This window comes from Oryza brachyantha, chromosome 1 (genome assembly GCF_000231095.2).
Source record: "Oryza brachyantha chromosome 1, ObraRS2, whole genome shotgun sequence".
Lineage (NCBI taxonomy): Eukaryota > Viridiplantae > Streptophyta > Magnoliopsida > Poales > Poaceae > Oryza > Oryza brachyantha.
This window is the reverse complement of record NC_023163.2, coordinates 14,454,328-14,476,550: the sequence shown is the minus strand read 5'-3', so window position 1 is coordinate 14,476,550 and position 22,223 is coordinate 14,454,328. Positions and strand designations below refer to the sequence as shown.

At 37.6% G+C, this 22,223-nt stretch overlaps 1 protein-coding gene across 1 annotated transcript; it reads right to left on the bottom strand.

Annotated features, from left to right (window-relative positions):
* Positions 1–691: 691 nt before the first annotated feature.
* LOC102713231 (callose synthase 7-like) lies at positions 692–21,807 on the bottom strand. The gene is made up of 42 exons (XM_040524064.1): positions 21,570–21,807; positions 20,650–20,750; positions 18,251–18,363; positions 18,014–18,098; positions 17,821–17,931; positions 17,570–17,710; positions 15,526–15,630; positions 15,301–15,392; positions 15,097–15,220; positions 13,865–13,996; positions 13,707–13,783; positions 13,493–13,583; positions 12,906–13,028; positions 12,710–12,827; positions 11,635–11,966; positions 11,500–11,552; positions 11,363–11,423; positions 11,178–11,259; positions 11,047–11,096; positions 10,887–10,973; positions 10,690–10,797; positions 10,503–10,588; positions 10,314–10,395; positions 10,069–10,229; positions 9,819–9,945; positions 9,625–9,725; positions 9,461–9,545; positions 9,204–9,355; positions 8,892–9,001; positions 8,693–8,815; positions 8,540–8,605; positions 8,248–8,434; positions 8,047–8,161; positions 7,611–7,733; positions 6,242–6,360; positions 6,048–6,131; positions 3,495–3,607; positions 3,181–3,410; positions 1,851–2,651; positions 1,700–1,750; positions 1,434–1,619; positions 692–1,229 (listed from the first exon to the last, which is right to left on the bottom strand). Exons 1-42 carry the CDS (start codon positions 21,805–21,807, stop codon positions 990–992), a joined length of 5,766 nt encoding a protein of 1,921 aa, XP_040379998.1. The 3' UTR covers positions 692–989.
* Between the last annotated feature and the right edge of the window lie 416 nt (positions 21,808–22,223).

Here is a 22,223-nt window from a genome sequence, read left to right as displayed (position 1 = left end):
TTGAAACTTCTAGTGAAAAAAAATCAATAATAACCTGTTGGTGTCAATAGGTGGTGTTTGTACTTTTTTTTTTGCTCTCATGGGGATTTTGCACTAATATGTTGCATGTTACATCAATTTGAACTTGCTCAGTCTGTTCAATTTCAACCTTGTAATGCAATTTCGTTCTTTGGTCCAACTATTATTTGTGTTTCCGTATTCCCGATTGATCCACTAGGGCAACCCAATTGGTTCTTTGCACCAAATTTTGGCGTAGCAATGGTATCTTGATTCGCCCTCTTCTTCCAAAGATTTCATAACTGGACATTATAACCCATTTCATATGATGCACTATTTATGGGACAACCCTAGAAAATAATCTATCTGAGGACAGTGATGGTGCAAATACATTCCAATTTTACATAGCTAAAAATACATATATAAAAAATATTTATAAATTATTTTTTGATTGCACATATGCTGCAAACAATGGGCCTGAACATAAGGAAAGAGATCTAGGCTGCGTTCGTTTAGAGGTAAGGATGGGTTAGTTATTCGGCGCGGAAAACATAGTAATAGATTAGTACATGATTAATTAATTATTAATTATTAAAAAATATAAAATAGATTAATATGATTTTTTAAAACAACTTTCTTATAGAAAATTTTTGCAAAAAATACATTACTTAGCAGTTCGGAAAGTGTGCGCGCGAAAAAAGAGGGATGTTAGATATCTAACTTGAGTTGCCGAACACGGCCCTAGTCACTCAACTAATATCCTCACATACTTAACATTGAAAATATACCATCGAATTTACGCTTTTACCATATGTATATGTCTTTACTCTAAAAAGGAAAGACACTTTGAGGAACAAAACACATACTATTACAGTACAAATACGTAACAGCTGCTAGTACGTTCAGAACTAGTATGCCCCTAACAGCTAACTACGCCCAAAATCGATGTTTTTGCCGTCAAAAGCAAGTTTCACCGGGAGGGGAGGGACCAGTCATTCGAACTCGCCAATGTCCTTCTGACCGGCGAGGATCCTCGAGATCTGGAGGCCACGGCTGAACGCCTGGTTGAATAGCAGACGTGTCTGGAACTCAGACACGAAGGGGAACCATGACAAGAAGCCAATGGGGAGGAAGAGGATAAGGCCCATCATATTCTCGTACGCTCTCCCAAGCTCCATGATGGAGTCCCACAGCATAGCCCTCTCCACCAATGGTTTACATGCTTGCCCAATCTGCAAATGGAATGAGCTGATACTGTAAGGAAGAAAAAAAAAACAGAGCTATGATAGAGGCTGGCAATGTTTTTCCAGTCATTCTCATTCTATCCGTTGGAATAACACCCAAAGCTTTTGCATGTTCCCTTAAAAAAATGAGCAGGTATTTTTACTTTATGCTTATAAAACTCAAAACAACTGGTACTTGAGTGTTTCACTCACCAGAAGAATGCACCAACCAGTAGGCATGAACCCAAGAATACTAGCAAAAACATCAGAAATTGTGAGGTTACCAACGACAAATAAGACAGCCATCACAGAAACGAAACCAAGGAAAAGGAGGCCCTTGAGGACGCGGAACATAAGCTGCAGATCTGTCCCAAACTTCTGTCGTCCAATCGAAACCATCTAAATGGAAGGAACAATAAACAGCAGGTAAAAATCTTAACCATCAGAGACAATAGACCACCTGACATTCTGTAGCTTACCTTTAGAACCACTAGGACCGAGAGCATAACCAGCCATGACAATCCATATACCTAGAAATTCAAAAGGGCCATACATCAAGTAGCAATTCAAAAGGTATTATGCAATTGTTAAACTACGTAAATAGCAAATAACAGATATATTCAGAGGTACCAGAATGCTTTTGCTGCGGCGTGCGATGTTCAGATGGTACACAATACCATACTGATAGATCAAGAAACGGAGTGAAAGGATGATTTCCAAGAGGAGAGAACGAATGCTAGTCTTCCTGAGGTGCTCCTGCTCACTTGTCCACCAAGCCTCCCAGCTTTGATCCACAGACATGCCAATACCCCCTCGGTTTCCCATCCATTTTCTCCAATCTGTCCAGTCATCAACTGTCTTCTGCCATTCAAAGCATGATGGATTGAAGATAAAGGGTGCGAAGAGCCAAGATGCAACCAGGAACCATATGGAGAAGGTGACAAATAGGTACATTTTTGAACTGCGGTAGGAACTTCCATATACCAAATAAACAACTAGAAGTATCAACAGTTCAAGTCCTTTAACAAAATGGCTCCGGGAGTACATGCGGTAATTGGCAGCAAACTTTGCATGGTAGACAACAAATCCACGGCCTGTACCTATGTATTTAGCTCCGCCATGCAGTATTGTTCTTCCATAGTAGTGTGTTTTAGTACCAAGCTGGAATGTGAAAAACACAGAAGCCAGCTGAAGCTGCATGATAACAAATTCTCCTAATGCTGTGCGGAACCCCTTCTCTAAGCCAACTTCCATTACCATAGGGAGAACAAGCAGCAAACCTAGCTGGAAAAAAGACTGCGAAGCCAGTGCATTTTCAAGAGGCTTAATGTTCTCCTCATTACGCGGATCCAGCAAAATAGACCTTTCCAAACCACTCATAACTAGATATAACCTCCCATATAGAAACACGTAAACTGTAAGTACTGTAACCTGGATGAAGGAAGATGGATGTCAGTACCCCAAATGCCAAAAATACAGAATGAAAACATGCTAACACCCTATACTCTCAGGCTCACCAAAAAATATATTTGTGGATACTAGAAAATACCAGAATGGCCAAACAAAACCTTTTCTTTATGTTAAATGTCAGATGTATATGTATTCTTACTCTTATAGTTTCTATATTTACTCACCTTGTACCTGTATATATTTGGCACTAGTGCCTCCATAATGAATACATGTGCTATTCATATCATTAAAGACTTATTAAGTCTTGATGATTTTGAATACACGGGCCCATGAAGAAACAAATGGCTCAACGTTAGACCATCTGGTGGATGCAATCTATCTTTTTCATTCTTTTTCTAAGTAGCTTGCTACGACCTTTGGATTTATATAACATATTTAGGTGGGTTCACTCTTAAGGCACCTCATCTCAGAAAGAAAGAACAGAAACAGCTTAGTTACTATCAATCAAGAAAATAAACTTCCACATGAATATTTTCAATTAATATCATACCATGCTACTGAAGTAAAACCCAACTGTAGTAAAGTAGAAAGATAGCATTCTATAAAAGTCAAATCTTCGCCCAAGCCGATAAATATCACGACTTATTGTTTGTTCACCATTGCCATTTGCCACCTTGGCTTCAAAGCTTGAAATTTGATTCATTCCCACATCACGCCCCTTTCCGACTTGCATATACTCATGATGTGTGACATTCCCTTCTCTCATTGTTGAGTTAAAACCTAAGAGCATTGCATTCAGTAACTGCGCACTAGGTAAGGGATGACTTCAGTATATTTGTAAAATGCATGAGATGCGGGACTTACCTGAAAATATATCTTCACTTAGATTTATAGTCTTTGAGGCTTTACTTATGCCACCTCTAGTAATATGGAAGAGTCTATCGAAAATATCAGGATGACCATAATGGAACCGCACCCTGTATTTACCTCACAATAATGAGTTGTGGGTGTAAAATGCAACATGACAAAAATATACAAGCATGAAAAGTGTAAAATAAAACATCTAACAATGTGGAAATTAGTCAAGTCTTAGTTAACCCTGTGCCATCTCATAACTATTTAGGTACATTTATGGTACGATTTCCATCAATGTTTGATCTTCTTTGGAATTATGCACAACAAATTCTCATAGCACATTTAGCTGTTTTATTTTTGAATTCATACTAACGCACAATTCCTCCCAGAGCAGCTTAATCTTCAAAATTGCCTACAACGGGCCAATTCAGACTTCTAAGAATGCAATTAAGATTGTGTGGGCCAATTGACAAACTATTGGTGATCAGAGCAAGAGTATAACTCCACACACTTATCAGTATTTTATGGAAATAGTCAAAGCTTTTTAAACAGTTTTCAGATAAGTGATGATTAGCAATTAGTTCAAAAGTCCACTCTGGCTAGGAATATCTGGAACTGGAAATTTTGTGACGAGGTATATTAATCATGCCTAGATCTTCTTATTTGGTCAACTCATTACTAACACCACCTAACAAGTTTTGTTTTAATTAGAATAAATCGCTAGTTTAAGAGTCCTTTCAAAATTTTCACATCGCAGAGTATTGTTTTGAATAAGTCTGCCATGTGCAAGGCATTACTGTTCACACATTGATGGTTGTTCCCTTCGATATAGGAGATAAGTGACTAGAGCCTAGAGATAAGGGTTTTTTCAAGAGATGTTTAGGTTAATGATGAGTTAGGGATAAGATTTATCTCTTCCTATTAGAGAAAGTTGTTAGGGGATAATGCCCTATAAAGGTTATAGAGGAGCCACATCAACCATTCTAGTTAAGCAAAGTATGAACCAATCTAGTTTCATGCCCTAGTCCCTCATCTCAGCTTATAATATTTCCCCTTCACGTGTGCCGATACAGCCTGGCTGTCCTGCTGGTGGTCCTTATCGAAATGAATAAAGGTCCATAAAAGTAGAACTTTAGAAAGACACCATTCAACTGAGAACTATAAAAACTCTTCATAGAAAACGGTAGTTTCTGGTGAGATAGTGCCATGGCCCAAGGTTGAAATAAAAAATATCAAAGCAACTTAAAATTCTCATTTGAGCTATGGATTATTTGTGACAGATAAATTTGGAACAAGTGAAAATAAAATATATATACTACTTCTGTCCCAAAGTATAAGAAGATTTAGTGTTGGGTACAAATATTAAGGAAATAGGTGGAATTAAATAAAGGTTATGATTGATTGTGAGAAGTAGGTGGAGAAATTAAATGGGTGAAGGTTGTAATTGATTGAGAAGAGAATGTACATTGGGAGGTTGTTATATTTTGAGATGCAAGGAGTACATACTAAAAAAATCTTACAATACTCTTACAATCAAAGATATCAACCGTTTGAATAGATTAGTTGGTAGTTATGGAAAATCAAGATGTAACCAGACTATGCCACATCAGTGTTTGTAAAAAGTTTGTAAGAACTTTCGCATGCATTATTTTCCGCCAAAAGTATTTTTAAACTACACAAGCCATAGTTTATGAGATATCAATTTTTATTCATATCTAGACAAAAGTTATCTAGGTCTACAAAAAACTACAAAAAATATTTTTGATGTCATTAATTAAGTTTTAAAACTACAAAAAAAAGGCTGAAAGGGCATTTCAGTAAAATAATAAATGATAAAGACCAATTCTAGGCAAATTCTTAGTTGCACTGTAGATTATGTAGAACCAAATAAATTAAGCCAATGCCAAAGTAAAAATAAAGTCCATTGGGCTGAGGAGAAACGGTTTTTTAATCCTCCTTGGGCAGTCCTGGCTAAAAGACCAGTTTTTTAAATCTATAAAAGTCCATTGCCATTGAATTGTACTTTATTTCATTTGCATCAAATTTATCTAGGTTATGAATACTCCATGGAGCGCTAAGAATTTTTTCGAGCCACTCATTAGGTGTTAAAGTTATAAATATTCCCAACCAAGCAAATTTTAAGAAATGCATGGTTTTGATAGTTCAGGGTTGTTCCTTAGACACACAACAATTTACGAATGCAAAATGAGTCTTTTTCTCACTTTTTTTCACATTTAGTATCAGCACAGTATGTCATCTCTAGGTCTCTACTAAATTACAGTTACTTTTGATATATTGAGAATTTTGTATAGTACTTATAAATAAATGATCTGTTCTGCAATACTTGTGTAAGGTTATGATATATTTGTTGCATGATTACTTTTTAAGATAAAGCTGAGATGATATTAAAATGGTCCCCATGGAAATAGTTAGGCCAAATAGAAGAAATATCTTCTAACTATTTCAACTTTTAAATGGAAGAGAAAGTTAATTTCCATTCTGAAGAAACGCATCAGAAAAAAAAAACCCTTCCAAATCAATGTTAAAATAAACATTACATACTTGAGAGGATTAGCCAAGACTCGTTGCCCAATTGTAACAAAACTAGTTTCTTGATTGGACATAAACCAAGCAAGTGACGAAACACTACAATAGGAAAAAAATGAAAGGGGTTACTAACAGAAATATTTACAGCAGATGACATAAACAATATATAATTGACTAGAACTTTGGAAGTTTGGATAGATTACAGATACCTCCCAGTAAAAATATGCTCACGAAGGCCTAATATAGTAGGCTTTCTCTCTCCATACTTTTCATTCTCAAACTCCTCCAGCACATTTCTCATTTTAAATGCCTCTTCAAGGTAATTATCCTACAAGTAAGAAACAATGTTTTTGTACCGTACATGTAAAAATTGCTAGTACCCTCTATTTTTTTTCATTTGACGCCATTGACTTTTAAATCTATGTTTGACCGTTCGTAATATTCATAATTTTTGTGCAAATATGCAAAATTATAAGTCATACTTAAAGTACTTTTAGTAATAATCAAATCATACCAAAATAATTTATAATTATGTAACTTTTTTGAATAAAACTAATAGTCAAACCCAAAAGTCAATGGCGAATAAAAATATGGAGGGTGTAATAGTTTAGGTTAGTCTTGGCCCAACAAAGGTTTCTTATGTTTTTACATGTATATATTGATCAGTTAATCCATGAGAAGGACTATTTGTGTTTCTCCTATATCTAATATTGTAAAAAAAAATCAACATTATCAAGCTCAAACTTTAGCTGGCTTGACATCATAATGTCCACTATTAAATGAGCATGCTTTCCTAAGTCTATTTACCTTTTTGATTATGATTAACATTTTTGGGTAGTGAATGCAATTTTTTAGATGATGGAAGCTTTATTAATCGCAAATCGCAATCAATTACATCAAGGAGATACAACCATACCGAGAACACAATTTGTAATGTATTTCCATCAGCACGATCACTACAGTATATACTTGACTTTATGACAGGTTGATCTTAAGAAGATCATTGCCTAGTCAACCAGATGCAGCATGCACCATCAATTTTTGCCAAAAATATTTTCCGAAGCAGGCCATAGCCTTATAGGGGGTGGATCATGTCTCATCCCATAGAATTTTTTTTATTTTTTAAACCTTTTTAAGAAATAATTTTATTACTAAACCTCTGGGGAAAATATTTCCAAATCTGAACCTTTTGGCCATGCCACCAATATTGGCGTGGCAAGACAACACTGCCACGCAGACTAATCGGCGTTTCATGGCGTGGCAGTCTGCCACGCCACCGACAATAGCGTGGCAAGCCGTTTGGCCACGCCAATGTTGGTGGCGTGGCCAAAAGGTTCATACGGTGAAATATTTTCTCCGGAGGTTTAGTAATAAAATTATTTCTTAAAAAGGTTTAAAAAATAAAAAAAATTTCCATCCCATACCAAGTCCATATGGTCTGGTTGAGCCTAGGTGTGAAGGGCTGTGTTTATGACAAGATTGTTCACATTTCTCAACAACTTATTCTGGTGAAGAACTTAAGATATACAGTGGAGAAAGGCGCATGCAGAACAAAATGTGCAGAAATGAGAACTATACCTGATTCATATCAATGGCCTGGAGTGCTTCCCCCCTGGTGAAAACTATGGCATGGTTTTGATTTTCAGGTTTTCCCTCTCCAATATCTGTAGGTTTGCCAGGAAGCTTGATGCGATAAATTTCCTAAATCAAGTTGAAAAGCACCATGTATGAATTATAAGTTTATATCATAGAACTAAACACAAATCCAGAAATCGTGAATAGTTGCTTAATCTGAGTTTTATATTATATAAACTACCGCGCAAGAAATTTTCAAGTAGCTACTAACAACTTAAAAGTGTGCATGAAAGTCCAACCTTCAAATAAAATTGAAACTTTTAATAAATGGTGCTTATCTAGGAAAAAAAGGCATCAATGAAGGTTTCTACCTTCAGAAAAATTCACCTGAATGAATCTTTGCAAACGAGTTCAGTAAAGCTATATGTTCAATTGGTACCTCATCATACTTGTCACCCCCTTTGACAAGAACAGAATAATAAGTCTTCTCTGTTGTTTCATTACCAACTGGAGCTTCTACCTCATCAATGTAAGCAACACGTAACGATGGATACCTGTACAATTTAAATATCAGATGGGTTGAAGTTGCATTACTGTATGGTATATCTTTATTAGGTTAAAGGCACATGGGTTTTTATACATTAACATGAGATTAAGGATGTTTAGATAGCAAGCTTTGTCTTTGGGATCCTTGGATGCCTTCTGCATTCCATAGATTTGACAAGAGACCACATAGGTGAATTTGATATCAGCAATGGCCCGTGCCAGATCTGAACTGGCCCATCCCTCTTGAGAGGACTCTACTGTTCTACGACGCTCCAGTTTAACTGGAAAAATTAAAATTGATTCAATGAATACATAGATTTATAAAGATGGTAATAAAGCAAATTTTGAGAAAAAAAGTAATAAAAAATAGAGATAATTACACGGACCAAGATCAGCTGTGTCTTGAATACACTGAATCTCAAGTGCTCTGCGGTAATACATCATTCCTCTTACTGGTGAAGTAAAATAGTTGATAATTAAACACTATATTAATATGTAATATGTAGGTAAAATATACATGATTGCATTGGTGATATTACCAGTTCTGGTGAGTGTTTGCCCCCTATAAGATGCCCATGGGCAGATTTCTTCCATCTTTGTTTTAAGTGATTCTTCATCCGGTGGTTTAAAATCTATCCGCTCAAGAAAATTTTTCCATTCATCTGTAAGCATGGAACAGTTGATGAGTGATCTATGGCAGACTTTACTCAATTGAGTGATCAAACATGTACATAGTACCTCGATATATTTTCCTCAGATAGAACAGTATGGATATCCCATCCTCATTCTTTTTATAAAGGTCATCTGCTGAAAAGAGTACATCCTCGTTGAAGTATGGAGTTAAAACACTGATGCAAAAGCAGAAAAGTTGTCAATCAAATATTCTTTTCAGTAAATAATTATTATACAGAGGCATGATCAGACGAAAAAAAACAGATAACCATATTTGACCTTGACAAAGAGTTACGGAGAGAAATTTTTCAAGAAATGAAAAGCGTCCTTTGACAACACAGGTTGGAGAAAGAGGTGGCAGGAGAGTTGGGTTCTTACCTAAAGGACATCATGCTGCGGACCTGTGGAGCCCTTGGCATTCTCATGAAAAGTGAGTTTGCAAAGAAAGTGATCCTGCGACGAGCATCCAAGTTTGTAGGTACATATATTGCAGATTCTTTTGTTGTCAATAACAGTTTAAGCCTGACACACTGTTAACAAAGAATTCCAATAAATAGTTAAAGAATGTTAGTGCTTGTAAAATAGAAAAGACTATTCCCATTGAAATAAGTTGCTTGAATGAATGGACATACGACCTTTTCCCTCCAAGTTTTATTCTTTACTGAATCCAGATTTATATTCGCAAACAATTGATTGGTTCTGTTCTCATCCTTCAAAATACTGCATGATTTGAAAGAAATGCTTTGTCAAAAAGGAGAAAATAAACTCTTGACCATGCTCGCTTGATTATAGATATTACCCTTGTCCATTCCTCATAATATCCTGGGTGATGATTTCCATTATATCTTGTAACAAATTTGCAATTTGTGTTTTTATCGGGTCAATGTCTTCATCAGTTTTCTGCAAGCGCAATTGATCAATCTTTGGAAGAGCAAATATGTGGTACTGAGAACTTCTATAGTCAATATGATACAAGGTATTTGTTATCAGTACCAATAGTAGATTTAGCAGCTTATCGAACTTAGCACTTAGCTGAGGAAGTTCATCCAATCGGAAATCTTTCACAAGTGATTGACGATTTATGCTGTCATTAATGCTGTCATATATTTGATCAACAACTCTGCGCCAATGAAAGATGCAAATTAAATTAGTTCGACATGCAGTTATGCTAAATCAGTTTTGCCAGTATAAACATGGTCAAACATGAGCTGAGAGGGGAAAAAGAAAAGAAAATATGGCTCACTTCTTATCACTTTGTTCCACAATAAGGCTGTACAGAATATTCAACAGTGTTTCATAGCATTCTACTACAGCATAATAGGTATATGGATCCTGATGTATCCGCTTTCTCAATTCATCGTCCCTTTTCTTGACATTCTTAGCCATGTCAAGTGCAATTGGAATCTGGATAATCAAAGCCATGAGCAAAAAAGGCTGCCTCACGGAGAAAATCGGGTGTTGAAATAAGAGCATCATTAAGTGGTGTACCTTACTAGCAAGAAGGAAAGGAGGCCATTGGAAAACAGAAGTATCACCGACAGATGATGGAACAATAAGCAAATCTTTCTCCCTGGAACAAATTCAAACACAATATTTTAAACATGTTTGCAGTTTTTTTTATAAGTATTTTAACTATCTACTATTAAAAGAAAAACAGACTAACACCAAAATGCGAACCTGTTACTTATTAAGTCTTCTTCTCTCAAAGATTGGATAAATGCATTCCATATGTCGGAGAACTTGTCAATGTGCAAACCTTTATCCTGCTGGTGAAAAGAGTTATCACGAAAATAAACTTGTCAATGTGCACATTTTTATCCTCCTGGTGAAAAGAGTTAAAACAAAAACAACAGCAACAAATGACCTCACGCTCGTGTCTCTTTTGTAGACTATCATCTCTAGGCACAAGATTTCTGCTAAAAGCTATTGGAATTGCCTCAAATCTCGATCTTAACATCCCAAGGGTCCGGATCTGCAGGAAGGTAAATATTCTTCAAGTTTTAGTACTGTTAAGTAAAGCACCAGTAGTTCAACCACACAAACTTTCATATGAGTACCAACCTCACCCAGGCGGCTGAAGGCACCATTCAGTCCACCATATATTGTGGAAAAAATGGCATACCATATTTGTGTATCCATGAAGTATACCTATGTGAGGAATTCAGTTAAACAGCTTGGTGATGAGATTGAGCAAGACATACCATACCATGACAATACATACCATGACAATGGGTGCCCATACAGTAATTACAACACCCAAATTATGCTGCACTGGGAAAATTCAGCATCCTATCAGCACTCCAAACATCACACAAAAGAATTACGTTTCATCTGCGTATCACATAAACTTACAGTACGGAAAGAATTCATGCCATGCGTAAGTCCCTCGTCCCAAGAACATAATTGTCCTCGTAGGTCCAACTAGAGGATAAATCTGAAGACAGTAATCACAAGATAGAGACATACTAAATCTCAGTACACTTTGAATACTTGAAGTTTCACAACAGAACAAACACTATTGTATAGATTATACTAACCTCAACATAAAAACTGAAGGCGAGCTTACATATGAGCAACATAATCCAGAAAAATGTATACCTGTTTCACAAAGAGAATATTTTTAGACAGAGATAATAAATTCATAATCTAGATATCATGAAAATGTAGGACTTACTTTAGAAGTGAACATGTACTCTCGTACATGCCTCTGGCAAGATATAGCTTTGGCTGATTAATAACAAACATGGTGAGAACTGACAACTACAAATAGTTCTGGTAAGTTGTTTAGATAGGTCCAATGAAATATTACCTGTGTCCACCACAAAAAAAATCTAATAATGCGAGAATTTGAACGCTCCAATGCCCTTCGAAATGGTAGAAATATGAAAAACAAAGCACTGAATATGTTTGGTAACATGTAAAGAGCAACTGCAAAATTATATATCGATTCACTCTGCAGATTTCCAATCCAACTGCTGAAGAACTTGATAAGGCCAGTGGGATTTTGGATAGAACTTATATATGTTATTGGAAGGATTATCAACCAAGCAACAGCTACAACAAATTTCAGGATATATCGTATCTTCTGTGAGCACTCCAGACTCCTCCAAGCTTTCCAGTTCAGAATTATCTCTAGTGTCGCTGAAAAGTTCAAGAGAACAATTTCAAAAATTGTGCACTAAAAGAGACAAGTAGTTTCAAATTCTATTGAGAAGCCACATATAAATCAAATTTAAGCAACACTGGTAGGATGAATAAAGGCTAAAAAACTACAGTGCTTGATGGGTAGAATAATTGTAATTTTGCTTCTCTCTCTCCCTTTTTTTTTGAAATGTATTCTTTGTAACTCTTTTGCAAATACATAAATCTATAGAGAGAGCTTTCAGGCATTGCCTGGCAGTTTTTAGCCTAAAAACATAGGCAAAACTTGCTTAAAATTTTGAAGTAGAAAACTAAGGAACTATTAGGAATTCTGATAATATTTTTTGTCAGGAAATAGAGAACTTTAATAATTAGAAACAATATTAATACAATCATGCCAGAGTTTCTGGTCTACATAGGATTATGATAATCTTGTTTGGTTGAACCACTTGCTGATACTTTAGTTATCATGTACATAGGATATCTGATCTTCTTAATCAAGATGCACAAGGATAGTTATCATGTACTCAAATCATAAGAGATGAAAAGAGTTAAGGCAGCCATTGGGGTAGAATGGTTTATCCAACTTCAATCAGGATTAAAAACAGAACAGTATGCTGTTCATTATTTATTTTTTTGTCGATAGCGGCTCTACGAATGAGTATAGAAGAACAACTGTGAGTTGATGGTTAATAAGGTCACAAGATGCTTAAAGTTCACGAGCTCCAAACTAAAAAATGTACCTTGAAGGAAGTTCAGAAAAGCAGCCGTTATGAATATTGTCAAAACATTTCTGAAAACCGTAGCATCAAAAATACCAGACAATGTACCAGAAGGGCTCCAAGCAATAATTACCATCGCCTACAAAAAAAGCATGGTATGGAAAATAAAGAAAAAACATAGCAGATTCATATAGAGGACAAAGTCCGATAGATATACCTGAAAGGCTAATATAAAGAAAGCCCACATTCGATCAAAACTTCTGAATAGGTGCAAAAATGTACGAACTTCAACAAAGTTTGTTTTGGGTATTCTATGTCTGGTAACTACGCGATCATGTTCCTGCATACATCAGAACTTAATTACATTATCTTCCAATATACTTCAATTTGAACATGTCAAGAACACGCACATTAACTATCAAATGAAAATGCATACATGTCCACCTTAAGTTTAGAGGTAAAAAAATAAGTCAAAGGCATGTAGTGGAATAAGAAACACTATGAAAAGGATTGAGCGAATTCTCAAGGGTATACAAGGAATTTTCTCAGGAAGTATTGTCATGCTGTTGAGTGATGTATGATCCCATTTTTTAAACTAATCCCAGTCATACTATTAAGAATATACTTTGTCTCAAAATAACTTCACCTTTCTAGTTGAAATTATTTTGGGATGGAGGGGGTAACATTTTGCTGATACATGATCTAACAGTATTATTGTCGCATGATATAAAATCAAGAATTTATTGCTTCTCGTGCCAGAGAAAATATAGCATTTGCTGTGAAGAAAAAAGATCAATGGTTAACCTCAATTTCAGTTTTAGTTTTCTCGGGAACAGCAAAAAAGTCGGCTCTTAGATCCATAGGCCAATTAAGCTGTTTGAAGCATCTCTTTGACCTGAAAGTGCAGACATTTATGACAAAAAGGTGACAAAGAAAACATCATTTTTGCGAATTTTTTTAGTACCTACTGATAAATAGAGTGCAACAAGTCAATAACGAACTCTTAAGAACAACTTACCAGAAGTACTCATTCAGGTCATCATAGTTCCTCCACTTTGAGTGGCTTGTTCTACCAAGTTTATTCATTGCAGCTTCCTTTCACATCAAATGAAAAATAAAGAAAAGAATACAGCCAAAGAACATAGGCGACATAGGAGATAACTTATCAGCACATACCTTTTGCATAACAGTGAAGATGGGTTTAATAACAAGCTGTAGAAATGCATCATCACTCCCCTCTCGTTGAAAGGGTGGGTCAAAATACTCTTCTCTTCTATTTGATATGATTGCATACAAGTCCCTTGCCATCTAATTCATGAATTTGGGGTGAAAAGGATTAATAAATGACTATGTTTATTGAATGCCAATGGTATAAGCCTACTGGTCTGTTTAAGAGAAAATTCTGTTGCATGCAGATTCATCCATCAAAATACATATTTTTTTTTCAACAAACTTCATAAAAAATATATCAGCAAAAGATAGATCATTTTATTTGTCAAACTACTGGTGGAATATATCTTATTTTGTTAACGTTAATCTTGTTTCATATGGTGATAAGGACTAGTAGCTTGAAACAGAATACACCATTAGGGTATTAGAAGGGGGAGATAGACATTGATTGTCACGGGAGAGCCAGTTGACACATATGGCAGATACACACTATCCATTTTTATAGTGTTACTAAACTTTATCACTAGGAAACAAACTTGAACCACTGTTGATCTTTTTAACTACAGATTATTTACCAAAGTAACTCATGTTGGTTGCTGCTCCAACTGGATTTCTTCAGCCAATAAGTACCAACATGGGCCATGCGTGCTTAAATATATGGGCATAACTGTGTTCTTGTACTGATGGCTCTGAAATGTGGAAGAGTATAAAGAACTGCTAAATATGCAGTTACATGTAGTATCATTTTGTACAGGTTGCAAAAGTTTCTCTTTCACATTATTCAGAAGCACAAGTTAATTTGTTGTTCTCATGACTCTTGAATGACATGGCATATTCAGAAGCCACAAGTTAATTTCTTCTCATGAGTCATGACTCTACATTGGCATGGCATCATAACTTAAGGTTTGGATTAAAAAAAAAGGCATTCTTGACATGATACAATCAGTTTCGTCCATAAGACAAATTTAATTGGCATGATACAATGAGTAGATGAACAGTACAGAAAAAAATGAATTGCATATGCACATAGTACAGAAGCAGGGATGCCAATATAGCTCTACAGACCAACAATATTTGACATAAATTACCTTGTCAGCATTATTGCCAAAGGTGCAGTTGCAAAAAGGGAATTGATCATAACAATTCTCAATAAAACAGCAAAAGAACCATAAGTATATGAACAGAATGTATCCTGAATTATATTTATCTCAAATACAATAAACAAAATTGCCACTTACATGATGGAAGATATAACAAATGCACTCAGGCATAAAGCGAACATTAGAAGCTTCACCCCAAATCAGTAAATACAACCCTATGTAAAGAAGCTCTGGTTGTTGTGTGGAGGCATCATTTGGAACTCTGCAATGTAAATTTTCTTTTCAGCTGACAAGGTTGTAGATTTTGAGAACCAGATGTGAGTGATCATTCATTGTCCTTACTGTATGTTTGACGACAAATGTAAATAACGGCACCAAGAAATGTAGTTTTGAAAAATTTTCCTCATCAAGTATATAACTGTTTCACTATGTATCTGCAAGCCACATTAGAAGCTCATGAATTAGTTTATTTTTATGTGAAATGGAAATGATGTGCAAAAAGGCTACAAGAATTTGACTTCACTCAGGATTAGAAATATTAAATGAAGCTCCAAAGAAGATATTTACCACATGATTGTGTCTCTCAGTTTGATATGCATTACCCCCTTTTCTCATATCAATGTTTGCAAGCAGCAAAATCAAATGCTCCTTCTGATTCTCAACATTGCCTTTCTGCAACAACGAAACAAAACATAAAATACTAAACAAATAGCAAAGTAGGTGTTCACAGATAAACAATGCTGTCTAGCCACCCAACTCAAAAAAGTTACCACAGTTATTTATATCTATAGCATGACAGACATAAAAAAAAACTCCCTCCATCCCGTAATAAGTTTATCTTTCTAGTTCAAATTTGAAGTAGAAAGATGAAGTTATTTTTAAACTGACGAAGTATTCCCCACGAAGTACAGCAAGATCAGGTAAATACTATTTTGTCAACACAACCATTTTCTTAAACAGATGTCTGGTATGTTGCATAAAGAATTTACAGTGCACAGATTTCTGGCAGGACTCTTGGCTGCCAGGAGGGCCATTCAGTAGGAGATGGCCGCTTCTATTCTCCTTTGTCCCACGCTCGAATATCTCGGTCAAGCAGGCCTTGCGGAACAGGCGGTGGGAAGCAGATCCAAGGAGGGTTGTCCGCTCCGGCTCTAGCCCAATTCCTGGAACTTTGGGACACGGTTACCGCGGTGCAGCTAACGCCGGGTTCGAGAGATGAGGTGACCTGGTTAACGTTGGCGGATGGGTGCTTCTCAGTGTCCTCTGCTGATGAGCTGTTCTTCATGGCCAGAACGATCTCACCCGCGGCACCATTGATCTGGAAAGCCAGAGCGCCGCCACGAGTGAAGTTTTTCGCATGGCTGGTTGCCCTGAGCCACTGCCTCACAGCTGACAACCTACGGAAGAGAGGATGGCCGCATCAAGATCAGTGTGTCCTTTGCGCATCACAACAAGAGGATTGCACACATCTATTTGTCCACTGCAGGTTTACCCAGGATCTCTAGGCGCGCTTGAGAGATTGGTCGGGAGTCAGGTTCTCACCGCCAACACCGAACGATGTTGGTATGATAGACTGGTGGTTGGAGGCAAGACAAGGTTGTCGGACGGGCTACAGGGAAGCATTCGACTCCTTGTGCATGCTGGCTTGCTGGTCAGTCTGGAAGGAGAGAAACGCCCGCATCTTCAAGAATCACGTCAGCACAGTGCAGGCCATTTTCAATGATATCAGAGCAGATGTATTAATCTGGAGGGAGGCAGGGATCTTTAGAGATGGTGAAGGTTAATGAGCAAGTAACAATGTAATCTAGACAGCTAGGTAGCTAGCTGGGGCCTGGGGTCCCCTTCCGTCTTAACTTCTCTTACGACAGCTTCCTGTCGACTTGTAACCCCAATCAATTTCTGTACATTCTCTCTCTGCTTAATGAATTTTGCTCGGTTTTCAGCCGACAAGGCAAAAAGAATTTACATGATGCCAGAAAGGAATTTGCTTTGAATATGATATAACCTCATCAATGAACAAAGCTCAGGAATAACCAACATTGTAAACATAGAAGGTGTCATTACTTCAATTTAAATAAATACTTGTATGATATAACCTCACCATGTATATTTTCATTGTCATGTCATTAAACTTTTGAGTTAATATCCAATGAAGTACTGAAACCTTCATACTTATCTTAAAGATGGAAATAGACAATAAACAAATGGAAAACCATAAGGTTCCAGATCATATAGTCATGTGAACTAAACTTCTAAGTTCCATCCCCAATGAAGTACTGACTTTATATTTTGGAAGTTCATATCCATACCAATCAAATCCAGAAGGTTCCAGAACATGTAGTCATGAGTACTTTTAGATCAAGTTAGGCAATTGAGTAGGATTGAAGTGAAAAATTAGATACTCTCTGTCCAAAAATATAAGGACATCTCCACCTACTTCTCCATCTTAACCAATGAAAACCCTCCATCATTTACTTTTTTCCACCTACTTTCCCCTCTCAACCAATCATAACCATTCCTCACCTCAACCTTAATCCCCACACCTCTGACCCACAAAAAAAACTAATGTTCTTATGTTCATGGACAGTGGGGATATTTGTTTATTTTGCACCTGAAATCCAAATGTAAGCCACAGCCAGTCAAGCAAATCACGAACAATGGGTACATCCATCTCTTTAGCAGTAGAAGTTGGATCAGGCCTTGGTTTGGGAAGGTCATCTATTTTGCGAAGAAGATCCACTGCTGCTTTAATCTGCCAATTTTCAAGCACAAGAAGATCACTTCTACAGTTTACTACTTATTATATTTATAACATAAATGTGTTATTCAAGAAGACATTCTCAAGAATTTAAGGTATATGACCTCAGGAATTTCCATTACTGGTTGCGGCTGCCCAGAAATATTAAGGGGTAGAATGTTGTAATGTGAGAAGGAAGCTTTGCCCATTTCAACCCTTTTAGCATACCTATCATACTGCAACCAATTGTTCCAAGTTCCATATCACATTTCATGATTTACTGAAACCGGAAAAATCAATAGTATCTAGCAATCAGACCTCAGGGAAAAATTTTTCAGGTGTCACAGTCTTTAGCACATCATATAGGACAGATGCAATCTGATAGTGTCTAGCCATCTCCTCCCTAACGCATTCAAATAAGAATAAGTGATCATTTAACAGCCAAGGTCTCCCCTGCTGCCATTTGCTCAAAATAATAAATGAACATGGACTAAATCTGAGCCATCTGTAGTTTTCTAGAGAAAGATAGCCAAATGCAACAATGGTCAGTCTTACGGTTTTTTGGTCTTAAGACCCTCCTCGAGATTTTTTCTACAATAATGCTCATAAAACCGTTGAATCTCTTTTGCATCTGTTGATGCAATTCTGCGCTGTGTCTCATGTTCATCCTGTCATATAACAGACACCAAAGAATGTGAGGTATATATGTTGAAAGCAAGTTTGATCAATTAACTGCTGAAACACTTATACACTGAGTAACGAAGAATGTCAAAGGATTTTAGGGATTTATACTAATCTTCTACATGAAAACTCATTTGGTTTGCATTCAATAACTAATGGAGACTCATTGGTTTGCATGAATTACTATGCTAAGCTTAATAGAAATGTTGTCTCAGCTAGTATCAAGACAAGCTATCACTGCTAACTAACTGCAACAAGAAACAGGGAACCAAGTGATACCTGGTTTGGGACAAATTCTAGAAACTGCCATGCAATGTTTTCAAATTGTCTGATTGACCCTAATTGCCATGGCATGTCGATCAGCCAATTAATGGACCCTAGTCAGTCCTACAATTTTGTTATATTGAATTGATGAAACGATGATTTATCTGTGTTTTAGTATTGTTAGTTTGTTACATTTCTGCTCTTTCAGTATCTTACCTTGTATATATAAGATTATCTAGATTACTGTAATGTTCTCCTTCAATAAAGCACCTTCCTATAGCACTAGTAATACGCCCGTGCATTGCAATGGTTCCCTACAAGTTAGGATGGACTGCACAGGCCCATAGGGAAAAGGGGAGCGATTTTTTCCTACCAACTACTTGTTTTTTTTTTGGTTTTTTATGGAGGTGGTGGTTTTTGCATGACGCGGGGAGAGCAGACGCATGACTCCAGTTTTAAGTGGTAGAGATATAGTATAAGTGTAAAGCAAAGCAAGCATCAAGATTAATAATGTAACACCCTGCCTCCAAAATCCATTCGTCCTCGCTTCGTGTAAAAGGATTAACCTGTTGATACCATGGTTAGAGTATCAAGTCTTATAAGCAGACCATCATCTAACTAAACTTTCAAGGTGATACTAAACCACCACTACATATCCACTTCTGGGCCACATGGGACTAAAACTACTATTAATAGGCTTCAGATGGGCTAGGGTGTTACAGTTGATATCAGAGCATAAACCTCCGTTGTATGATGCATGCGCTTTGGGTCATGGCCTACACCGAAGGGGGTTCTGGGCCTTTGTCGTGTAAACTCTGCCGGAGTGTTAGCCCTTAAGGGGGGCTGAATGCAATGTTATCTGATCGTTCTATTAATCACGATTAATCGGGCTGATCGGTCCCCTGACCTCAATCAGGGCATTCTAAACGATCAGGCCGATCATGTTTCTGATCGTCCAATTAATTGGTGATCAGGGGCAATCAATCGGCCGATCAGATGCTCCAAACGATCAGGTCGATCAGGATGTTTTGGGCCAGCCTGGACGATCTTTTGTCACTTAGAATTTTAGTTGGGCCAGCCCATTATTTGTAGGGTTTCTTTCCCTCAAAGGTAAGTACCATCTAACCCTCAAATAATATCTCTATTGTTGCATATTATGCTGCACACTAAATAGTATATAGAATTATTATGTTCCGGTAAATATACCGCACTACTATACCGATCAGCCTCGATTAATTGGGTTGATCGACGATTAATCGTCCTGATCGACCTGATCGGTGCCATGGCGATCAGGTCCGATCGGCCGATCAGACAACATTGGCTGAATGTAACACCCCAGCCCGTTTGAAGCCTATTAATAGTATGGTTTAGGGCCTGTTTGGGGGAGCTTTAGATTCTTAGAAGCAGCTGCTTGGTAGTCAGCTTCTGAGAATCTGGAAAAGCTCCTAAACCCAGCTTTTGGATTCTTAGTTCATTTTTTAGAATCTGTAACTATAGATTCTTAGAAGCTGTGGACCGTTTGGGCCAGCTTCTGAAAGAAGTAGCTTTTTAGGAAAAGCTGTAGCTGAGAGAAGCTCCCCCCAAACAGGCCCTTAGGCTCATTTGGCCTAGAAGTGAATGTGTAGTGGTGTTTTAGTAGCACATTGGAAGTTTAGGTGGGTGATATGCTTATAAGCCTTGTTGCTCCAACCAACCTTTTATACGAAGCGATGACAAAAGTTTAAGCGGGATACTATGCGAACATGAGTCCACTCAATGTGTAGAGCGGACTAATGTGGATTTTGGAGACAGGGTGTTGCAAATGGTCCCTTATTGATAGTTAAAAGTATGTAGTTACACCATTATTGTTAATGAGTGTAGCACATTAATATCACAAGACATACAAATGCACTTAACCACAAAAGTAATATGATTCCTGCATTTAGGTCCTTTCAAGTACTTACATGTTACTTGTGAAAGATGTGTGTTGGCAGTTCATATTAATTGACTAGCTAAAAGAAAATAGTTACCTTCTCCAGCCTATGTAAGAGGTATGTTTTGAATTGCCGAACTCCTCTTCCACTTGAGTTTGGATCCATAAGGTGAGCCTTCTCGAATGCCGTAAACCGACCTTGTTTAGCAAGACCAAAAACCACACTCATGTCATCACATTGAATTTCAAGAGATATAAACATGCACAAGGCTTCCATACAAAAACAGGAAAAAAATAATTATATAACCCATATTATATGGGAATATGATGTGCTTCCAAGGCACGGAACATTCAAACTAAGTGGTGTGTTCAGGGAAATGGATTCTAATCCAACAAGGGGATGCCCCCTTATTTTTGCATGTCATTCAAATAGTTATAAAATTATTGACAAGATAGATTAATGTGATATATCACTAGACAAATAGGCATGTCCAAATTCGACCTCTATAAGTTGTAACAAAAGGACATATTAAACTCTAATTACTATAGGCATATTCAAAGCCATATTTGTTTTTTTTACAACCGGTAGAAATTAAGTTTGATCTTGTATGTCTATGTAGTGATATACTTCTTTCGTTTCATAATATAAGATGTTTTGGTACTACCTAAATTCATCAATGATATATGTTCATATATATTTCTAGATTTATTAGCATCCATATGAATCTAAGGAGGGCCAACAAATCTTCTAATGTGGAACAGAGATAATATTATACATTAATCTATCTTTTTTGAAAAAAAAAATCATAGCAACTTAGGTGATATACACGAAACAAGGGGATATTCCCTCGAATGTTTAAAAGAGTTTCCATGTTCAGAAGGTGTGAACGAAATAGTCCATACAGCAGTTCGTACGTGTGTACGCGTACTGAGCATGGCTGTGCAGGCAATGCATATAACGAAAACATACAAACGAGAGAGAGAGAGAGAGAGAGAGAATGAAATGGATGCACGCACAGAGGTAGGCGACGCGCGGGTTCTCCTCCTCGATCTCGTTGGCGGCGCGGAGGATGGGGACGACGGGCGCGAGCGAGGAGGGCACCAGCTCGCTATCCTCCCTGACGTCCCCGACCTCCTCCCCGGAGTACCCCTCGGGCCGCATGGTGAACGCCCTCGAGTACCCCCGCCGCAGCGACGGCTGCTGCGATCCCCCCATCCCCCCTCCCCCTCCCCCTCCCCCGCCGCTCGACGCCATGACGCCTCCCCCACCGCGCCTGCGGCGGTGGTCGACCCCTAACTCACCAACCAACCAACCCCACCAACGCGGCGCCGACGGCCACCACGGGCGATCGAGCCACCACCAGCAGCAGCAGCGATGGTGGCGAGCGTTGAGGGGAAGAAGAAGGGAGAGCGCAAGGAAGGCATCTTCTTAAGCGAGGAGGAGGAGGAGGAGGGAAGTGGGAGTGCGCGCTTTTTCGCTTTGCTGCAGTGCTGCTGCTTTACTTCACGCTGCTCTTTCGAGGGGGGAGGAGGAGGAGGGGGCTTTGCTTTTTCCTTTTTTTTTTCTTTCTTTTTTGTCCGGCGCTTGACGTGGATCAAAACGGAGTTTGGGGGTGGCCGGCGAGGGAAGCAAGGAATTGGAATTTGGAGCGGGACGGTCCCACTGACAGG